The sequence below is a fragment of the Typopeltis vanoorti genome, chromosome 9 (assembly GCF_054136105.1).
Source record: "Typopeltis vanoorti isolate ZY-2024b chromosome 9, IOZ_Tvanoo_1.0, whole genome shotgun sequence".
Classification (NCBI taxonomy): Eukaryota; Metazoa; Arthropoda; class Arachnida; order Uropygi; family Thelyphonidae; genus Typopeltis; species Typopeltis vanoorti.
The window spans coordinates 53734240-53758808 of NC_143557.1; the positions used below are offsets into that span (position 1 = coordinate 53734240).

General features: G+C 38.2%; 1 protein-coding gene across 1 annotated transcript in view; it reads right to left on the bottom strand.

Annotated features, from left to right (window-relative positions):
• LOC150103052 (meiotic recombination protein DMC1 homolog) overlaps window positions 1-24569 on the bottom strand; it is a 320619-nt gene that overhangs the window by 68900 nt on the left and 227150 nt on the right. The window contains exon 12 of the mRNA XM_090397700.1: window positions 4385-4445. Coding sequence (XP_090253826.1) covers window positions 4385-4445 — 61 coding nt within the window. The remainder of the gene's footprint in view (window positions 1-4384; window positions 4446-24569) is intronic.

The following is a 24569-nucleotide window of genomic DNA, read 5'->3' on the forward strand; positions in this document are numbered from 1 at the left end:
GGCTCACTACTATCTCCTCCCCCCCTCCCCCCCAATCGCTAACTTCTACATGGAAACCTTTGAGCAAAGGGCTCTTGATTCCGCCATGCTAAGACCGACAGTCTGGCTTTGATGCGTTGATGACGTGTTTGCGATCTGGCCGCACGGGCAACGCACGCTAAACACATTCCTTAGCCACCTGAACAAACAACACGAACGCATACAATTTACCATTGAAATCGAAAACCAAAATCGCTCCCGTTCCTCGACACACTAGTCACACGTCTTCCTTCAGGCAGTCTATCCTTCATGGTCTACTGAAAACCGACACACACTGGCCAATAAAAACATGCTAATTCATACCACCACCCATCATAAAAATATGGCATCATTAACACCCTTAAAAACAGAGCTACAACAATTTGCTCTAACCAGCAAGCCCTGAAACAAGAACTAAAAATAATCAGTGACACATTCATAAATAATGGCTATAACAAAAATACTGTTAATAAAATATTCCATAAAACTACAACAAAAACGAATCTAGATTACAGTAAAACCATAGCCATCCCATACATTAAAGGGTTATCGGAAAAAGTCAACAGAATCCTACGACATTATAACCTCAATGCCACCTTTAAACCACATACTAAACTTAAAACCATATTCTACTCCTCTAAGGATCCTCTCCTCCCATTAGCACATTCTGGAGTCTATTGCATCCGCTGCACCTGTAACTTACAGTACATTGGTGAAACAGGACGGACAATCCCTATACGCAAGAAAGAACACATTAGACACATTAAATATAACCATTATGGTGAAGCAGGCCTCTCAGACCATGCACTCAACACCTTACACCAAATCAACTGGAAAAGCACCTGCTCTTTACACTGCACAAAAACCTGGTACGAAAGGAAATTTAAGGAATCCTGCGAAATCCTGATAAACCACCCAAATATCAACAACAAAGATGGCAACAAAATTCCAAGGATCTGGCTGGCACACATTCAGCCTACCTAATATATAAGATCCAGCATAAGTCAGGACTCTAGCCAATCCTTAGCTAGTATTAGAAACCATTCCATACCAACTGGCTGGAATGTGTAGAAGATATATAGATAGATACTTGTTGTGCCCAATGTATTTCTACAACCAACAGATAACACTAATAATAGGACTCTAGCGTTGATGTATAATTTTTTTTTTCCCACCAGAGGTCAGGCCAACAACTGTTGTAGCGGTTGGTCAGTGTCTTTAACAAACCAGTTTGATTGTAGTATAGCTTGTTTCCTGTGTATAGTTGCATGCTCCAGAAGATGACCTTGACATAAAGGTCGAAACGTCGAATGTAGATTTTAGTTATATTACACTAAAGTTCTTATTCAAACATGGTAGTTGTCTCCATAATTTTCAAAAATGCATTCAGATCACCGTGTAAGCCTAAAAGAAAAGATCATATATGGTTTGGTTGATTTCGCATATTATTTAATTGGATGATCGATCTCCAGATATTATTTAATTTTGCAAAATCAGTGTTAGCTTTTTTTTTAAAGTCAATCTTTGTATTATATCCCTGTCAGTTCTAACCTTCAGTATCCACATTTGCTCCTAAGTATGTAAAAATTACAACTTCTACTTCATAATTGCATTTAATTTCTTTGTGACATTTGCTTTTCAATTTAAGAACCTTTATTTTAAGACCAATCATTTCAGCTGCTTTATTATATAAACAAGCCTTCTGATTTTTGTTTTTATATCATTCTATTTTGATGACATCAAAACTATGTCATTTGCATAATATAGATCTTCAAAAAGTGACACAGGATTCTATTTAATTCCACTTTTTATACATATAACTTTTTTCATAATCCAATCAATGACTATGTTAAAGAATAAACCAGATATTACATAACCTTATCTCACGCTTTATCTCACACCATTCTGATGTTGTTTGCCATGCAATAACACAACTTTCTTTCTTTATACATTTCTATGATTATGCTCATATATTTGTCAAGAATTCTATAACTTCTAATATTTAACCATAATATTTCTGTATCAATACTGTCAAATGCTTTAGCAAAATCTATAAAATTTAGGTATGATGAGCTTCTAAGCTCTACACTTTGTTCGATGATGTGCTGTAAAGTAAAAATGTGATGCACAGCGTTCCCATCTGTTCTAGTGGGCATTGTTAAATACTGTTTAAAGAACTCATCCTTCAAAAATTTGATAAATTAATGTTCTATGTTTCCGGTGCCATATCTTATTCCACTTTATGTTACCATAATTAAAATGATCATATTTTCATTATAATAAGCCTTAATACCATCCCTCAAGGTGATTATGCATGTTTAATACGAGTTTTACAACAGCACAGGTTCAAAGAAGTAAAATTGTTCCACTGCATAAAAGTGGTGATAAGGCTGTGGCTAAAAATTAGTGGCCAATCTGTATATCCCGAGTTGTTCTGAAGGTACTAGAGAGATTGGTGAGAACTTGGATACAGAAATGTGTTGATAAGCAGTATTCTCTGTGTTTGTCAGCATGAGTTTGTTAAAGGGAGATCATGTTTTCCTAACTTACCTATGTACTTACTATAACAAGTTGACAAATGTCTTGGACCAGGGAGATGCATATACAGTGGTATACTTAGATTCTGCAAAAGCTTTTGAAGTCAGCCACACAACAAGCTATTAAATAAATTGAAATGGATGAGATTGGATATTATACTTCTGAATTGGATTGGTGGCTGGCTGTCAGATAGGTATCAGAAAGTTGTATACGAGGGCGCAATATCTCGAAAGAGGAAGGGGGGGGGCTAGTGGTGTGCTGCAATGATCAGTTTTAGGAACATGTGCAATTTGTATATTAATGATATTGGGATGGGCTTAACTGGTGATATGCAGCTGTTTGCAGATGATGCAAATTTGGGAAGGGCAATGTAGAGTCAAGCAGATGTTATGGCCTTACAGGAGGACTTGAATAGATTGCATGAATGGGAAGATAAGTGAAACTATCAGTTTAATGTTGCAAAGTGTAATGTTTCAAAATATGGTAAGCAACAATGGGATGCAAAGTATACACTTGGTGAGGAAACTTTAAAGGAGGCAGAGAAGATGAGAGATCTGTGAGTGGTGGTGGACAAGAACATGAAATTCAGGGGCCACATTGCAGTAGATGTGAAGACATCACATTGGATACGGCAATGATGCAGAGGACCCTGAGATGCATAAATAAAGAGGTTACGATACTGTTGTATAAGGCCTTGATCAGGCCTCATGTGGATTATTGTGTACAAATTTGGTCACCGGGTTTTCATAGTGATGAGCATATGTTAGAAAGGATCCTGAGAAGATTCACAAAAGTGGTCAGTGGTCTTTGGGATGTGGAGTATGAGGACAGATTAAGAGAATGTAAATTACAAAATTGTAAATTACAATTTTAAGGCAGTTAACTCAAGCAATGCAACAATTTTGTCTTCCTTTTCATACTCCCAGGCATTCATAACTAAAACTCAGCAATTCATTTTTGGGTCTATTACCAGTACTATTCATGCCACATCTCAGATGTGACTCCTTCACAGTTGCCTCTGATTGTTAATCTCTATCACTACCTATTCCATCATTTCCCCAGATTTAACTACTTCTTTTGAATCCCAGACCATCTCATTCCTTTAATGTATAGCCAAACACACACATTCATTAATGCTTATAACATGTCATTTTCACCTCCTCATATTCATTTGCACATTTTCCTTCTGTCCAACCAAATCATTTGTTACTAAAATATTATCAACTCTCTTACTAACTTACTCCTTATATCCAAATCAATCATTCTGCTCATTGCTCCTCTGCCCTTCTTTTTTTGCCACACCTCTCTAATAAGAGAATCGCCATACAATGCCACTCACAATTTTTTACTTTTTTCACTCAGTCATCTTCCACTCACTTCTTCTGCATCCTTGCATTCATATCCACGAATATTCTACTTTCAATGGGCATTCTAAATTTCTTGTCTCATTTTTCACCAACTCAGCCTTGAAGTCTCACATTGCTTTCTTACTGTCATTCATGCTCAATATTACCACCATTTTGTCTCAGATCACAATGAATAAAGACTACACACAAATGAACCTAACAAAATAACCCAAACTCAACTAAACACTGCATATCAAATTCCAACTACCACAAAACTAAATTTAATTTAAATCTATAAAATATCTCCACATATTAAACAAAAATTTGCTTATTTTTCTGGAGATCTCTTAAAACAATAATCTTCTTAAAATTGCCCCTCAGTTTAATTTAATAGAACTTATTTCAATTGAATTAGTTGAATGAAATGAATGAATTAATAAATTTAATGAAATAAAATTAACATAAAATTAAATGAAACTTACGTCATTGTTGCACCGGGATCTGAGGTCATTTGATTTGTTATAAAAACTGATACATTATACTCTGAAATATAAACGACAGAAAGTCATTGAGATACATGCCTTAATAATTATGAAGTGGTAAAAATCATGATCCATTATCCAAGTGTAAGCAAACAAAGTTTGTGCCTGAAGTAACTTCAGGACTGAGCTTGGGTAGTGATCCTTCCCATAATGCATAGCAATATACATGTCCACAAGGATATGTGCTTTGCATTATGGGATACTAAGGCAAGTGGTGTGAAGTCATCAGTTTCTATACATGAGTTACACAGTCCTCAGTTACTTCAGGTGCAAACTTTGCTTATTTACACTTGGATAATGGATTAAACCAATAATATAATTCCTTGGCATCTTTAAACTATAGTGCTTAAAATAAGTCAAATTCAGGAGAATATTACAGTATATGAAAATGACTGAATCAATCATCATGAGACAAATTAAAATTCTGATGATTTCATGATAAAATTAGTAAAATTAATTAGTTTTACTAATCAATACCTACATGATTTACAACTTCTGGCAATTTGGACTGTTCTCTATAGTCAGAATCTTGCAGTGTATTATTATTATTACCGTTAAGGATCTACATGGAGTCACAGTACTCATTATGGTTGGTCCCTTTTTAGACAACACAAAGTTTATCGTACCAATCCTTAAACATATTGATCATCAGCATTTTTGCCACCCTATCAGTGATGCATTCCATGGCCCATAGACATATGTATGCACATACGTACGTGTGTGCATTTTTTTTTTGTTTTTTACCCCCTCCCAAATAGAAACCCTACCAGGAGGCAATTTATTCCTACATGCTCCATTGCATTACAATGCTTATATTACATGTAGCTTACAAGTACTGAATAACATTTCTGTTTATATTTTTGTATCCATTTTCATATTTACATTTATATTTTTATATACATATATTAACACTATATACATATATACAGTATAATTCACATAATACTGTTCGATAAGTCTCTGTTTTGATAGTGGCCACTTGTCTCCGGAAGTGATGATGTGTTGTATTAGGGGCATCCGGATGAAGTCCAATAGCTGTCGGTTGTAGAGTATGTGGTCAACAGTCTGTTGATGGTGTTGATTGCAGATGCATGATGGCGATTCCAGGATATGGAATCTGTGTAGATAGTGTCTTAGTTTTTCATGTCCCATTAGTAGTGTAGTTAAACCTGGAGAAATGATGTGTTTTTTCAATCGGAGTCTGCTTCTGATGCTAGGAAAGAATTCTTTTGTCGCTGATCCGTTTTTTAATGTTTTCCATTCTTCTTTCCACATGTCTAGGCTTTTCTCTTCTGCAAGTGTTTTTATAGCAGATTTTGGGAATTTCTGATAACTGGTTTCTAGCTGTTCGTTTCTAGCACTTCTTTAGCCAACTGATCCGCTCTCGTTTTCTGCTATTCCAGTATGCACGTTCACCCAGCAGAACTTGATTTCCCATCCCTCTAGAGTGAGATTTCGAACCAAATTTCTTGTCTGTTCTATTAATGCAATATGGTTATTCTGGTTTTTTATGCTGTCTATAGTGCTTCTACTATCACTGTAAATTGTTGCTGTCTTTTGATGAGAGGTGTTGAGTTCTAATTCCTGGAGATATGTGACTGAAGTATAGCAAATTGTTCTGCTTGGTTGTGGGAACAGAGAGGATGTAGTCTAAAGCAGTGTTCTTGTATTATGGACTGTCTGTTGTATGCAGTGAAAGAACAACCGATGTTCCTTTCGGTTTTGCTTCCGTCAGTGTATATTTCGAATTCATCACTTTCAGAACTTTCCTTCTCCTTAATATTTGTTTTCTTTGCTGGGTGAGGCCACTTACTGTAGTGAAGCGGATGTTCGTAGCTATCTGGATCAATGTTGTAACTTTCGATAGATCTTCCGGAAGCGACTTCACATATAAGAGATAATTCTTGTGTTTTCAGGAAGATCGGTGTTAGAGCTGCAATAACGCAAGCTGCCTCGTAAGATATGGTCCTGTATCCTTTGATTATGCGTATGGCTATAAGGCGTTGAACTCTGTTTAGTTTTTGTCGGTTTATCTTTGATTTTAGTGTATGTTTCCAGGCAGGTGCAGCATAAGATATCAGTGGTAGTATAGCACTGGTATATATTGTTTTCCGTGCTCGTTGGTCTAATCCCCACTTAATCCTTGCCGACTTAGCTAGGAGGTTTATTATTTGTAAGCTTTTTTCGGCAACATATGAGATGTACTTATTGAAGGTGAATTTTTCGTCTATTGTTATTCCTAGGTATTTTAGCTCACTAGCTACACCGAGAACTTCTCCGTTTAGGAAGACTGTTACAGATTGTTTTGATTTTTTTCATGAGATGTGGAGCACTTTAGACTTGGTGCTATTGAAGGTCACTTTCTTCTCGCGTGCCCACTCTGCAATTTTAAAGAGTTCTTTGTTGGCCGTTACTTCTAACTGCAAGCCATCACGTCCCCGAATCATTATCATCGCATCATCACAGCGAAGGCTATGACTTTTGTTACAGCAGTGATAGGAAGTCTTAAAAGTGAGTCGTACTGGATGTTCCAGAAACCTGGCCCACAGCAAGAGCCTTGCGGACAGCCTTGTTTGACGTTTTTCGTTACAGTTGTGGTTTTTAGTGTCATAGTTGCTCTTCTGCCTGAAAAATAATTTTTTGTAAGGTAGAGTAAGTTTTTAGGACATTTTAAATCTATTAATTGATTGATTATGGCTGGCCACCACGCAGCGTCAAAGGTTCCTTGTACATCGAGTGAGATCAGTAGTACGTCGTTTTTTTGCTGCAGACTGTGTTCTGCAAACTCTTTCACCTCCATAATTGCATCTACTGTGCTGGACTGAGGTCTGAATGTGTATTGATTACTGCTTAATAAGTTTCTTGAGTAGACGTAGTGCATTATTCGGTTTATTAGAAGTTTTTCTAGTACCTTGCCAGCAACGTTTATGAGGCTGATTAGTCTGCATTTGTTAATTTCATTGGATGTTTCTTTTTCCTGGTTTGATTATAGGTATAATTTTTGAGTGTTTCCATATTGAAGGAAATCGTCCTCTTTTTAGGCATTTGTTGTAAACTGTTGTTATGAATTCGAGAAACGCTGTTAAGAGTATGTCGCTGCTTATTCCACCTTCTCCAGGAGTTTTTCTTGGATCCATTGATCTTAATATTGACTTGATTTCATTAGTTGCAAACGAGTCGTCATCAGGAAAGTATGTATCTGTTTCCATTCTTTGTCTGTAAGTTTTGTGAATTTCTTCATCTGTTGATTCATCGTCATCGGGAATAAACTTCTCTATCATAATAGCTGCAGTTTCTGCTCAGTTTTTAATGTAGGCGCCATCTGTTTTCTTTATAGTTGATAGAATAGATGTTGTCTTGTTCTTGCTTGCTGCTAATTTACATATGCAATTCCAAGGATTCGATATGGTTGAAACTGTACAAAATTTTTTTCATGATTCTGTTTTCGCGTTTGTAATTTTGGACTGATAGCTGTATTTGGCTTTATAGTAGTTCTGTCTTCTGCTCTCTCTTAAATTTTGGTTATTGTATGTTCTTTGGTATAGTTGTCTGAGTGCGTTGACACGTTTTCTTAGGACTGTTAGTTCATCGTTCCACCACAGTACTGATTTTCTTCCATTGATGTTTAACTTCTTGGTTGTTCTGAGTGTTTGATTGCTGGATTTTTTCAGACCTGATGAAAGTGCAGAAGCAAGAAAATCTATATCGGTTTGTACTGATGCCCAGATGGCTAGGTTTTTGTCTAAACTGAGCTGTTTTTCACTGTTCGCATCAAGGTGATGTTCTGAGATCAAACGTGAAAATTCTCTTTTTAATGCTTTTATAAATTTCTCTAGGTTGGTTTTTATTGGTGAAGTATTTGATGTTAATGCGGTGGTTTTTGTTTTCTATTCCATTTAAATTTTTGTTACTAATGATGCAACTTATTATGCGATTGTCAGAACAGCTTTCCTGTTCTTCATATTTCCATTCAGAAACGCAGGGTAAAATAGTGTTGTTTGCCAGTGTTAGGTTGAAGAAGCTGCTTCCTCTGTTATTTTCAAATGATAGAGTGTTACAGTCGTCGTTTATTATGAGTAGGGAGTTTGATGCTGTGAACTCTTCCAAATTTTTCCCCTCTATTGTTTGTGTTTTGATTAAACCGTGTGTGTGTGTGTGTGTGTGTGTGTGTGTGTGTGCGTGCGCGTGCGTGCGTGTGTGTGTGTGTGTGTGTGTGTGTGTGTGTCAGGGGTAAATATTCAGAGTGTGTGTGCTAGGTGTGCAGTGCACATCCATGGAATAGCAATATCATTGATATTATATTGTTGCATTTATTTCCATTAAAGAATTCCATGATTGTTTCCTGGCTTTGTGTGATTCCTAAAATGACACACAATATGCTAATGCTTCATGAAGAGAACTATTTTTGAGGAATAAGCATTGCATCGCATTGCATTCACCTTAATAGCCTGGGTGTGTGTCACAAATACATACACTGTTGAGTCCTTTGAACAGATGCAGATGGTGCAGTGGGTCAAATTTTTAGCATTCCAGTGGTTTTAACCCACCCAGAAGGTGAGCACTGAGACTATAGCAGCTAGAAATCAGTGGCTGTGATTGTCACTGTCACTAAATAAATAAATAAATAAACTAATGAATGTAGGATTCCCAAAAGTGTGGATAATTCCAATGATTGGACATTATGTACCCTATTATTGCATAAAATGTATACTGAGTCTCAATAAACAAAAGAAAATTTTTAGAAAACGAAGCAAAATATACATAAACCAGAGAAATACACATAACATGCACAACAAATTTTATGAGATGATCTGGTGCTCCATCAAATCACATGTATTTCTGCCATACCAAAATGAATCGTCTGATCAACATGATTAGTTCATTGGATTAGCCTTTCCCTATAGTTTTTAACTGAACTACTAAATATATATATAGTGGCTGTTCATTAATGGTTAGTTATTCATACTTTGCAAACAAATCTTTTTTCCTCTCCTTGTAAGTTTATTTTTGAATTATGCCATCATAAATTCTCTCATCCATGTCTAGACTTTATAGGATCATATGCTATTCACTCTACCCAGCAACTTATAGGACACACATATCACAAATATTAATTATTAATAATGATGATGATGATGATAATTTGTTTGCCATTAATTAAAATATTTCTACTCACACTTATTTTTTTCTTTACATTTCCCATTCTCACACGACTTATGAACCATTGTTAATAAGTCATGTCATATTAGAAAATAATCATGAAGGAGAATGCTATATTTGGTTGGTATATTTGAATTACTCAAAGGTGTGAATATGAGTAATTCAAACATACCAACCAAATATAGCATTCTCCTTCATGATTATTTTCTAATATATCTTAAAACAAACACATTGTTCTCCCACTCTATGCAGATTTGGTTGCAATTAATTGATAAATTAAAGTATTACAAGCTATTCTATAATTGCACTAGATTAAGATGAATGCTGATGTGCTATACACTCTTAAACTTTCATACATCGATAACAATGCAATCATATGGTCAAAATGACGTCAATTTTATAGAGTGGGTTGCATACGACAGCACACCCAACCGAAATGGGCGAGCGACATCACTGATGTGTGTGTGTGTGTGTGTGTGTGTGTGTGTGTGTGTGTGTGTGTGTGTGTGTGTGTGTGTGTGTGTGTGTGTGTGAAGTTAATAAGGCAGTAAACTGGTAGATGTACAGAAATGAGCACCACAAAGAGTCACATCTCAAGGCTTCTTATAAACCAGTGATGAAGAAGAAATCAAAAGGTCTTATCCCACTTCCCTATATTAGGTCTTTTTCTGAGAAACAAAAAATCCTTAGAAAATAATATAAAATTAGAAACAGTTTTTTTACTTCTTTCATCAGAAGGAAATCTACTTCGACTCACAAAACATCAACATTAGGCCATAAAATATCCAGGAGTTTACTGATTGCAGTGTGACTAAAAGACATCATACTATTGACAATGTACTGAGTTACATATTAGTGATACTGAATACCAAGAAAGTGAGGCCACAGCTCTATCATTACATGTATACTCTCTCAATAGCTGACCCTCAAGATGCTTCAGCAGAGAGAGAGAGACATCAAGTTTTAAGGATAACAAACCACTGTTATAAAATCAAAAATTCATTTTTTTTTCAAACCACTGTTAAGAAAAAACAGAAACAAAAATATCGGAATGTTTAGAAACAAAAAAATCCTTAGAAAATAATATAAAATTAGAACAGTTTTTTTACTTCTTTCATCAGAACGAAATCACTGCCCTGATTCACAACACATCAACACTAGGCCAAGGGGCCTGTGTAGTTCAGTGGAAGTGGGATTTGCATTCCTTAATGCTAAACTGACCGAGATGGACTTAAGTTCAAGTCTAGTCGCCAACTAGAGGAACTTTTCTGAGCCTTTTTTTTTGCTGGCCTAGTTGGCTGAGTGGTTGGCGTATCTGCTCTCCAGCCAAAAGGATGTGGGTTCAAATCCTGCCGTGGGCATGGATGTTTGTAATTGTCTGTGAAAATAGTGGTAATGGTCAGCGGTAGATGGCGTTCATGTAGATGATGAAGGTAGTTGGTGGATACGGAGAGTTGTAGAGTAGGTGCCTCCCTCGATGAGTCTTTGGATTCCCTGGAGGTGTGACATAATAATAATAATAATAAATGTCAATGGATCCTAAACACTTTGTTAAAATATTATAGTACTTTATCTCTCTCGCACCTTATTTTGCTGAGCCATTCTTTTAAAATTTCATTATATTATTGGGTTGGCAAATAAGTTCGTTCAGTTTTTCAGAGTGGAATGAAACACATTTTATTTAATATATATAATACACACTAGTCAATTATATATTGACCGAAAAACTGATCCAGGTGTCTTTTGACAACCTCCTCATTAGTGAAGGTTTTCCAGTTCAGAGAATTCTGCAACGATCGAAATAAGTGGTAATCGGAAAGTGCCAGGTCCAGTGAATACAGAGGATGTGGCAAAACATCACAGTCAAAACGTAACAATTTACTCCGGGTTGTTAACGATGTGTGGGATCTGGCATTGTCATCGTGAAAGACAACTCCTTTCCGATTTGCCAATTCAGGACGTTTTGTGCTAACTGCATGGGCCAGTCGCGTTAACTGTGAGCAATAAACAGTTGAATCAATCATCCTGCCTGAAGGTAACACCTCGTAGTGGACAACACCTTTATAATCCCACCCCACAGAAAGCATGATCTTCTTTGGTATAATCCCGCTTTCAAGGTTGTTTGTGGTGGTTCGCTCTTGTGCCTTCATGATCTTTTACATACCATGTTATTGTACACGACCAATTTTTCATCTCCTGTAATCATCCGCTTCAAAAATGGGTCGTTTTCTTGGTGACGTTGCAGTGAATCACAGATGGATATGCGAGCGGTCATATTGGTCTCAGTTCATGCAGCACCCAAACATTGAGTTTTGAAACATATCTCAGCTTGTGCAAATGGTTTTCAATGCTTGTATGGGATATGTTCAGATGCAGCAATCTCCTGTACTGTTTATGACAGATTTTTGTCGACGATATCCTTCATAATTCGAATCAACCTTGGTCAGGCGACCGGCGCATCACTGACGTCGAAATTCCAGAATGGAATTTGGCAAACCACTTTTGGCATACGCGTTCTGTTAAGGCACCATCCCCATATATGCTGCATAATTTTTATGGACCTCTGCAGTTCGTTTGCCTTTTTTGAAATAAAAAAGCAAAATATGCTGGTAATGCACGTAATTTCCTTCCATTTCTAAAAATATGTTACACACACACAACTGAAGTAGGCCAAACGAAAATTCACTGAAAGGTTTATGTGAAATGTCACCTTTCAACTGCACACTAACGTTGTGCGGTAGCGCAACAATAGCGACAGGCGAAGTGGCATAAACTTGTACTAACGCATAAACCAAATGAACTTATTTGCTAACCTAATATATTATTTGATTCTTGCATACATTTATCGTATTATCTGTGCGATTATATTTAAGCGTGTGAGAATTTTATTTTTTACTATAATAAGTGTATGTGTGAGCCTTTGCCCCACATGTTATTCCCCTTTTTTGCCCAAACCGATATTTAGAGAAGTTGGAATGAAATCACAATATATTAAAATTCTATCTCTTTTTACTGGATAGATTATTCCAGATTCGTATACTGGGATAGTGCACTGACTTCAGTGCCAATATGCTGTTCTCTAAATAATGGCCATATAATAACTAGCTTTAATGTATCTATCCTTCGACTAACCGAATAAGACATAAAAAAGGTCTCACAAACAAACAGGAATATATTACTTGAGCAGTCCAAATGCATTTCCAATTTCATGAACTTTCACGGTGGATTCTGAATTACTTCTGAGAAATATTTATCACTTGCCTTTAATTCAGAATGTGTCTGTTGTACAGTTCCTTATCCTTGGAAGGTACAGTATTTATTCGAATATAACTCATATCTTTTTCCTAAAATTAAAGTTCAAAAATCGCAGTGCAAGATATATACAGGGATTTTCGGAAACTCAAGTTTTTCAGGAAAAAACTAAATTCATGTTTATAATTATATCCTCAGTATTCATTATAATTCATAATTACTCACATTATTTATAAAATTACCTCAAGGGCTCACTTTAGTGAGTACAGCCATGGCAAAACCGAGGTACCTGATGCTGGACCATGCCTTACTTCACGTAATATACATCTGTTATATTATCTGTAGACTGCTCCCATCCCTTTTTTCTTTACTTCGTTCTTTTCTTCTAACTCCTTTCCCCAATGCTATTAGAATATTTGAGGGCTAGGGGTGAATCTTTCCTATTTGCTATTTCATCTCATCTCATCTTATGTGGAAAGGGCCTCTGCAACCCTACCACTTTCTTCTTGCAGCGACTTCATTCCAACATGTTAATATCATTGTGCCTCATAACACATCTCATGTTGCATTGGTTGTCACGCAGAATAATCAGAGCCACATTCAGGGCTTAGGCAAAGGATCCTGTTCGAGAAGTACATTACAGTCTCCATCAAAAGTTCAGTGATATTGTGAATGAGCAACACAGAAGGTATAAGATTAATCTTAGTAGGGAATTTTACATAAGCACATGGAATGTTCGGAGTCTACAGATGGGTACTCTTGAGATTGGCTGTAAAGCGATGGATAGGTATAAAATTGACATCCTGGGAATTACAGAGATCAGATGGAATGGAGAAGGTCACTTCAAAAGACAGGATGGTAAGCTAGTGATTTACTCAGGTGGTGACTCAAAACATCATAAGGGAGCTGTGATACTGAGGACAGCTCAGGAAAGAAGCCTTCTTGATTATAATCCCATTAATGATAGGATACTTTCTATTAGACTTAAGGCTCAGCCTACCAATGTATCAATCGTGGTAGTTTATGCACCCCACATGGATAGGTCTGAAGAAGAGAGTGAGGAATTCTATGAAAATCTTACAAACTGTTTTGGACTGCCTACCAAGGAGAGACATACTTTACATCTTAGGGGACTTAAATGCAAAAGTGAGAAAGTGTATGAGAGTCAGGCCAGAGTGTGGCATGTTTGGTCTTGGTGAACATAACATTCATTGTGAAAGACTGTTGGAATTTGCCCGTGCTAACAGATTAGTTATTACCAATACCTGCTTCCAGAAACACCCATGCCGGACCTATACTTGGACATCTAACATTGATAGGTCAATGCACCAGATTGATTACATCCTGGCTCTCCAGCGGTGAGAGCATCTTTGATGTGCATACTTGTCGTGGAGTAGATTGTGGTACAGACCGCCAGCTAGTAAGAGCCAAAGTAAGACTCTGAAAACTTCCAGGTCAGGCACATCCCACTAGACTGGATGTTAGAGTAATTCCTAGTGGATTCACAGAAGAAACATCAACTCAGTTGGATGATTCTTTTTAGACCAATGAGGAGAACTCACCAGAAATGCTTTGATGATGTCCTGTATTATCACCTTGACGAAGGAATAAAGGTAATAATATAATACAGGATACAGCAAAGAAGTATCTCGGCCCAATAAGAAGACCAAGAGACCCATGGATATCAGATTCAACATGGGAACTAATCAAAAGAAGGCAGTTGGAAAAACAAAGAGACACTGGGACTGAAGAATATAAGAGATTACACAGAGAAGTCAGAAGAGCCATCAAGCAGGACAAGGAAAAGTTCTATAATAATAAATGTGAAGAGATAGAGTTCCAAATGGGGAGGCACAATTACAAAAGGAGGTTTTATTTAGTTTCTGACTTAGGCACAAGTTTAAGCCCAAATTGAATGTCATCGAAGACAGGAATGCAGCTTTACTAACAGAAGAGTTGGAAATCCAAAACAGATGGAAAGAATACTGCGAGGAACTACACAGCAGAGTGGATAAAGAAAATGTAGAGCCCTCTCCTTGGGAAAATTTTGATTTGGAACCTCCTCCACTTAGGCATGAAATTGAAAGAGCAATTAAGCAGCTTAACAGCAATAAGGCCCCAGGTGCAGATAAAATCCCAGCAGAGTTAATTAAGGCCACAGGGAATGGAGGGATAAGAGTGTTTCATACATTGATTACAAGGATATGGGAGGGATCATGACTTAGAGACTAGAAGAAGTCGGTTTTCACACCACTGCATAAAAAAGGTGATATGATAGCATGAAAGAACTATAGAATTATTAGTTTAATATCTCATGCAAGCAAAATTTTATTGAAGATCATGCTAAATAGGACTGAGGCCAAAGTCGAGGCAGAGATGCCTGAGGAACAAGCAGGTTTTAGGAAAGGTAAGAGCACCAGAGATCAGACCCTTTGCCTTAGACAGATCATAGAAAAATATAAAGAATTCAGACTCTCTCTGGTAATATGTTTCTTAGACTACTCTAAAGGAGTATCCGAAATAAAGGAGATGAATTGGTGGCGCTGATAGCATCAACCTGGCCAAAGATTATTGGATCTCTGGGACGTGGTTGTTGGAGGATGATATAATAACCAGAATTGAAGTGGCAGGGTACAGCATTTTTTGACAGGATAGGAAAGGAAAACGTGGTGGTGGAGTACTGCTTATGATAAGTGATGACTTATGTCCTCTAAGAGCGGAGGCTTTGGAAGGCAGTGACACAAATGGTTTTGAAAGCATATGGTGTGAGGTAGAAGTGGCTAAGACAGGATATTTAGTGGAGTTTTGCTATAAACCAGGGAGCACAGAGGGTGGGGACCAGGAGATGTTTAGGCAGTTGAGCTTGGCAAGTGCAAGAAGAATGACTGTTATGGGAGATCTTAAATACAGCAGTATAAGCTGGGAAGAGGAAAATGCAAGTAGTAAGAAGGGGATAGAATTTCTGGACTTCTTGTGGGACAGATGTCTTCGGCAGCAAGGAACAAGAGGTTCAAGAGTTTTGGATTTGGTCATAGCATCAGAAGAGCTGATAATAAGTGACAGAACATCTCTCCCACCAGTTGAAGAGAGTGACCATGTGGTTTTGACTTGGAAGATGAACAGACATGCCTTATCAAAGAAAAGGGAACATATGTGGAATTATAAGGCGGGTCATTATAATAGTCTTAGGTATCAACTATGGGCAGTTCCATGGAGGGCAGAATTGGAAGGCCAGGATATCATTAGTGCTTGGAAAATTGTTAAAGGTTATTTGTTAGCAGCAATAGTAAGCTGTATTCTACGGGTGAAGCAGCAGACACAGTTTGGTATAAAGTCGATGACAAACGCTATCAAATAGGAACTGCAATTGAAAAAGAGATTATGGAAGAGATATAAGGAGAGTGGTGGAGGAAAGATACATGAAGAATATAAGATGCAGGCTAGGAGAGTGACCAGAATGGTGAGGAAGGCAAAACTGGAATATGAGAAGAGATTGGCACTAAACTCCAAAGAAAATCCTAGGGAATTTTTTAGCTATGTAGCCAGTAGGCAGAGAAACAATTGTGGAAGAATGATATTGCGGGATAAAAATGGTAATGGAGTGACTGATGCAGAGAACATAGGGGAGTTGTTCAATGAGCAGTTTATTGGAGTATTTCATCCTGGAGGAGGTTTTCATACTAGAGGGATAGGGCAGGTTCAGGGTTTAGAGGTGCAAGAGGAGAGTGTTCCAATACTGAGTACTCTGGATGTCAGTAAAGCTGTTGGACTGGATGGTATTTCACCATGGGTTTTGAGAGAATGTGCTAAAGAACTGACAGCTCTATTGACCTGGCTTTTCAATAAAAGTGTGGCTGCAGGAAAGCTACCCAGGGAATGGAAGGAAGGTAAGATAGTGCCATTGCATAAGGGAGGTAGCAGACTGGAAGTGTCTAATTATAGGCCAGTTTGTATGTCATCAGTAGTTGTTAAAGTCTTGGAGAAATTAGTGAGAGACTATATACAGCGCTGGGCAGATGAGGGTAATGTTATCTGTGGGAATCAACATGGATTTGTAAGGGGTGCTCTTCCTTTAATAAAATGGTTGCCTTTTATAATAAAGTGACAAGAGCAGATGATGAGGGAAGGACATATACTGCCATTTTTTTGGATTTTGCAAAGGCGTTTAACAGGGTGCCACATGATAAGCTGATAATTAAGTTGCAGCATGAGTCTGGATGTCAGATTGGTCAGCTGGATTCAGGATTGGCTGTCCGATAGGTATTAGAGAGTTGTATGGTGGGGCAGTTTCAAGGAAGCAGAGGGTTACAAATGGGGTTCTGCAGGGCTCAGTAGTGTGACCTGTATTGTTCAACCTTTATATCAATGATATTGTCAATGGAATGCAAGGGGACATTCAGTTGTTTGTGGATGATGTGAAGCTGGGAAAGGTTATCAGTAATAGTGCAGTTGTGGCAGCCCTGCAAGAGGATTTGAATAAACTAGACAGATGGGCAAATGAATCAGGGTTTCAGTTCAATCCAGCCAAATGTAAAGTCTTGAGGTTTGGGATCAATCGACGGGAGGATGCATATTCGATTGGAGGAGCTGTAGTGGAGGAGGTAGGGGAGACAAGAGATCTGGGGGATGATGACTGATAGAAAACTGAAATTCATGGAGCATATTGCAAAGGTGGTGAGGGTAAATCAGAGGATTGCTGCAATACTGAGAAGGATGCTGACTTGCAGAGATAAAAGAGTTATCATTCCGTTGTATAAGACCCTGATCAGACCACACTTAGACTATTGTTCTCAGATTTGGTCCCCAGGATTTGAAGGGGATAAATTGACTGCGGAAAGGGTACAGAGGCAGATAACAAAGATGATTTCAGAACTGTACAATATGAATTATGAGGATCGACTGAGGGAATGTGGACTGCAGAGTTTGGTGGATAGAAGAAGGAGAGTTGATATAATCGAGACTTTTAAACTGTTGAGAGGCAGTTACAGGGTAGACAATGGAGAGTTCTTTCACTTAGTGGAATGGTGGGAAGAAGTGATGACAAGGGGCCATCCCTGGAAGTTATGAAAGGAGGCTGTGCACAATAGGGTGAGGAGTGGTTTCTTTTTTCCGTGGAGGGTGGTTGAACCTTGGAATGCATTGCCTGAGAGAGTGGTTGGAGCGGGAACGGTCAATGGATTCAAGGAGTGGTATGATAAACTTTGTGTTTTCTAAAAACGACCACCCACGATGAGTCTTTTGACTCCATGGTGGCATGGATAATAATATTATTAAAAATGACCTTGAAATGAGAAATAAGGTATGCAAATGCAGGGAAATATAGTGAGACCAATCATTGTAGGGAGCCAGATTAAAACCATCAGAATAGAGCGTTTTCCAATGGAATATCTGGGAGATGCCATTCAGATACAAATCTTTTCTACATGGGGAAATTCCAACATTATAAATTGTACCTCATAGGAAGAACCAAACAAACTTTGCAAACAAAATTCGTACTTAGGTGAATCATTTACAATCAACATTTAAACACCAGTACCAAACACCGTTACTATAGGGACTTCAAGAGTTCTAATTAACTATCTGGGTGTCCAGAAGCAATGTTTGACTGTGGCTCTACTGTCCACCTTGGCAGTGAATGTGCTACAAATGCTCAGATATAGGGCAAATATCTAGTCAATGCAAAAAAACTCCTGTAAAAATGTAATAGTGCAGAACACCATATAATACATTGCCTGCAATGGACATTCGCTGAAAGAGTAGGAGCAATTAGAGAATCACAACCACCTATTAATAATGATGAGACTTTTCCAGAGCGTTTGATCTATCAAAAAGCTCACCTTCTCGTAAGTTATTTTAGGTAAAATAAAGCAAACTGTACATATATCTTTCAGAGAGTCATAAAAAGAGCATGAAATGTTGTCTCCTGCTACAAGCGGTCATCCCCTAGTTGAAAATACAGTGCACCAAGTAAAGACTTGAAGGTGAAGTTCAAGACAGTGCAACTTGAAACCAACAACAATCATTTTCAGCCAACCACGAGAAAAGAGAAGCTAAGCAAAAAAATAGAAGAAAAGAAGAAAAAAAAAAAAAACCTAAAGAAATGCAAGAGAGAGAGAAAGAGAGAGAGAAAGAGAGAGAGGGATGTGGAAATGTGAGCAAAGACCTCTCTGACTCTGAGGATCACATGAAACTGGAAGTATCTACCCCCCCCCCCCCACTACTCAGGAAGTGGAAGACATACTCACCAGTAGGATCAGTAAACACATGAAAATAACTCTGACATGTATAAATATGAATTAGAAAATGGGAAGATAATGAGTTTTGTAATTCAGAACAGACAACACGAGCTAGAAATTATGCATATATATTAGCAAGCTAGGAACACTAGCTTGATAATATATGCCACTGTCCTTCTGCATTGCCTCTCTTCATGTTCAAGGGCTCCTTTCTTCATCTAAACAGGAAGCAATATGGAAGTTATACAGGCTGCACTATAAGATTAGTAAATGTATATGCTCCAACACAGCAGGAGGATAGAGATGCATTCTTTGCGTAAACAGAAATCTACCTTTACAGAGCTTCCTACATTATTCTAATGAGGGAACTTTATTGAAAATCTGGCACTCGACAAGATTGGAGGCAACCCAAGAAGAAGGATACGGGGTTACAGCAACTTACAAACTTGGCTAAGAAACGCCTAGCTTGTATGAGACTCTGCAATCCAAATATGATAGCTTATAACTGTTTAAACTGCAGAGTCAGTACAAGACCAGACAGCTTTTATGTATCTACCCCCCACCAATTCTTGACACAAGTGAAAGAACTATAGCTAGTCAACTCTATTAATAGCATATCAGATCACAGACGGATCCTACTTAAATTCAATGCTTCAAAAGTGTAGAGGTTGGACCTGGCCCATGAAGACTTTTGCCACATTTTCCATCTCTGTTCTCAGCAAAGCTTCAACAACTGTGCTCCACTTGGAACAACATTTTGAACCTGGGATTGGGATATGTGAGTTCATTTTAAGGCAGAGGTAAAAGACAAGATAATCAAATGGGGGCAAGGAACACGCGTTTGCTAGAACACAGCAGCTTTGTGATATCTACAAGGAACAAAGTTGGTTCCAACAAAGCTATATATCAACACAGCGGTATACCAAGTGATAACATATTGTGAGATATAAACTCAGAAATAGAAGCAGAAATAGCAAGACAAACGGAGGAGGAAAAGCTTAAAGTTCAGGTGCAACTATGCTCAGCCAACAAACCACTAGTGGCTTTTTACCAGAGGCACTTCTCAAAGTTCTGGCAAGAGAGAACAATCACTAACATCAAAGTGGGAAGCCAGAAGCTAAATACCATGCAACAAATACTTGTCGCCTTCAGAAATCTTTATCAGCTGCTCTTCGAAAACAGTAGTGCTTCCACTGATTGCTCTCCCTGAACTACTGGTGAACTTCCTACTCATATACAAAGGATCTAGATAGACCAATCACCACAACAGAAATAACATCAGCTTACAAACAATGCCATGCCTAAAAGTCACCTGGGTCAGATGGATTAGACATAGAATTCTATCACAAGGCATGGACCACTTCATTCTTCCTATCCTGGTGATATTCTACAACACCTTTCTTCTCACTGGAGAAATACCAAGTGAGTTAATACAATGCCACACTATATTGATCTCATAGTCGAACAGGGATCCCTCCCTAATCGGGAGTTGGCGGCCAATCAATGAAACAGTACAGGTTCACATCATCGGCCTATGAAAGAATTACAGAGGGCAAGTGAGCCTGTTCATAGGGGAGTTCATAAAGGAAAAAAAAAGTGGCAATAATAGAAGTAGGAAAAGGCCTTGGCTCATAATTCTCATCTTATTAACTAAAAGCTATCTGTAAGCCTCTTTCATCATGTGCTCAGTAACATAAAACTCACCCTTGTTAGATGGGACCCGAGGGTGAGCGGTACCTGGATGATCTCTCCTTCCGAGTGAATCGTCTTGAGTTAGCCTGCCCCATCCAGGGTTGTTGTCTACTCACTCAGGAAAGACCAAAGAGGAGAGAAACTTAAGAAGATTCTGTAAGAATTAGAACTCAAAATTACTTTTTGATGAGAAAGTAAACCACTATAACAGAAACAGAAAAAAATTTAGCTGACCAATCTCTCAAGGTACATAAAATGGGCAAGCTGCACCGTGTTTTCCTGAATTTAAACTCATCTAAGATTTCCTTTTCGATGTTCAGAAAACAAAGAAGAGAGTTGTATAACTTAAACAATACAATCTGGTATCTTTTTCTTTTAAAGTTACATGGCGATCAGCATTGATATTTCTGAATTTAGGGACACAAAACACACATGTTGAAAAGATTATTTTACTGATTAATAATAAAATAATAACTTCACCCCGGTATTGAGGTCATCATCAAAAGGATACATGTGTATAAGAACCAAGCTACATGCTGTTGCACTCTATACAGGTAAATTACATCTACGTTGTTAACTAATCTTTTTTCTTAGCCTGCCCTCTAGTGATTAAAAAAAAAAAAAAAAAAAAAGCAGAGTTTATTGTAGTTTTTATTGGTAATTTTTTTTTTTTTTTTTAAATCAATAGAGCGCAGGCTAAGAAAAAAGATTAGTTAACAACATAGATGTAATTTACCTGTATAGAGTGCAACACCATGTAGCTTGGTTCTTATACATATGTAGCCTTTTCACCAATGTCCCAATCAATGATACTATCTTACTCTTACAGAACATATTTCCACACAACATCACGGCCCTTGTTTGCCCACGTACTCCACTCCGGATATTTCGTGTGGCAAAACAATTTTTACCTTCAAAAAGAGGGTACAGCCATGGGCTCACCACTTCCCTCCTCCTCCCAATAGCAAACTTTTATATGCAAGACTTTGAGCAACGAGCTCTAGAGTAGGCGTGCCTAAAGCCCAAAATTTGGCTCAGATACGTTGACGATATTTTTGCCATTTGGCCCCACGGCCGAGAGGCACTAAATACATTCCTTAGCCACCTGAACAAACAACACAAACGTCCAATTCACGATTGAAATAGGAAAAAAAATAACTCTCTTCCGTTACTAGACACACTTGTCACACATCTTCCTTCAGGCTGTCTCTCCTTCTCGGTTTATCACAAACCTACACACACAGGCCAATACATACACAAAACTTCTTATCACCACCCAACACAAAAACTAGGGTTCATAAGCACCCTTAAACACAGAGCTCAAACTATTTGTTCAAATGAACAAGCTCTTAACCATGAATATGAGACCATCAAACATACCTTTATAAAAAAATGGATACAGTATAAAAACCATTCACAAGATCCTCCACAAAGATACCACTAATAACAAAAAAGATTTCAAGAATGCTATTGCTATACCACGTGTTAGAGGCATTTCAGAAAAAATAGACAGAACACTACACAAATACAACACCAAAACCACCTTTAAATCCCCAACAAAATTAAGACACCTACTCAGTTCTTCCAAGGATCCTCTGCCACATCTAGCCCACCCAATGGTTTACAAAATACATTGCATATGTAACATACCATACATAGGGAAAACAGGGTGAACCATCCCAATCAGGAAGAATGAACACAAATGACACATAAAATACCTCCATTTTGGAAAAACCGGCTTTTCCGATCACGCACTCCAAACATACCACAGAACTGATTGGAAAGGTACCAAGTCCCTACACCGCACCAAAACCTGGTTTGAGCGGAAATTCAAGGAAGCATGTGAAATGCTCAAACATGATCCGAATCTGAATAAAAATGATGGTCTAACCATTCCAAGAATGTGGAGGATCCATCTGCAACCTTCATAGCAACCACAAAGAAAAATCTCAATACAAGAAGACTTGGTGAAGTGTTTTTTTTTTTTTTTTCTTCCTGAACATTCAATAGCAACCTGTACTGTACAAATTCAGAAGATAATTATTATTATTATTATTATTATTCAGGCCTCCAAGGAGTCAAAAGACTCATCGAGGGAGGTCCTTTCTAAGACATAAAGTCTGTCAAGACTCATCGAGGGGAGGTCCCCCCCTGAGAAACACAAAGTTTATCATACCACTCCTTAAACCCACTGACCGTTCTCGCTCCCACCACTCCATCAGGCAATGCATTCCACGGCTCAACCACCCTCCACACAAAGAAACCACTCCTTACCCTCTTGCTCACAGTTTCCTTTCGTAACTTCCAGGGATGGCCTCCTGTCATCACTCCTTCCCGCTGATCAACCAAGCGAAAGAACTCCCCAGTGTCAACCCTGTAACCACCTCTCAACAGTTTAAAAGTCTCAATCATATCACCTCTCCTTCTTCTATCCACCAAACTCTGCAGTCCACATTCTCTCAGCCGATCCTCATAACTATCCTTGTACAGTCGTGAAACCATCTTTGTCATCCGTCTTTGTATCCTTTCCACAGTTAATTTATCCCCTTCAAATCCTGGGGACCAAATCTGAGAACAATAGTCCAAGTGTGGTCTGATCAGAGACTTATACAACGGAATGATAACCCTCTTATCTCTGCAGGTCAGTGTCCTTCTCATAATAGCAGCAATCCTCTGTGTTACCTTCACCACCTTTGCAATATGTCCCCTAAACTTCAGGTTTCTATCAATCATCAACCCCAGATCTCTTGTCTCCCCTACTTCCTCCAGTATAACTCCTCCCATAGAGTATGCAGCATCCCATCGATGTTTCCCAAACCTCAAGACCTTACATTTTGCTGCATTAAACTGACACCCCCATTCATTTGCCCATCTATCTAGCTTATTTAAATCCTCTTGCAGGGCTACCACATCTGCACTATTACTAATAATCCTTCCAAGCTTCGCATCATCCGCAAACAACTGAATATCCCCCTGCAATCCACTGGCTATGTCATTGATATAAAGGTTAAACAATATAGGTGCTAGTACTGAGCCCTGTGGGACCCCACTTGTAACCCTCTGCCTCCTGGAAACTGCTCCACCATACACAACTCTCTGATACCTATCAGACAGCCAATCCTGAATCCAGTTGACCAATCTGACATCCAGACCCATGTGCTGCAACTTAAATATCAGCTTATCATGTGGCACCCTGTCAAATGCCTTCGCCAAGTCTAAGAAAATTGCAGTATATGCCTTTCCCTCATCTAATGCTCTTGTAACTTTATTATAAAAGGCTAGCATATTGCTAAAACAAGAGCGTCCTTTCACAAATCCATGTTGATTCTCACAGATAACATTACCCTCATCTGCCCAATGCTGTATACAGTCCCTCACTACTTTCTCCAAGATCTTAACAACTACTGATGACACACAGACTGGCCTATAATTAGACACTTCCAGTCTGTTACCACCCTTATGCAATGGCACTATCTTACCTTCCTTCCATTCCCTGGGCACCTTTGCCAAAGCCAGACTTTCATTGAAAAGCCACGTTAAAGGTATTGTCAATTCCCTAGCACATTCTCTCAAAACTCGTGGCGAAATACCATCCAGTCCCACAGCTTTACTGACATCCAGAGTACTCAGTATCTGAAACACACTCTCCTCCTGTACCTCCAGACCTCGTACCAGTCCTATCCCTCTAGCATTAAAACTGACTCCTCTAGGATGAAATACTCCAATAAAGTGTTCATTGAACAATTCCACTATGTCCTCTGCATCAGTCACTCTATTCCCATTTT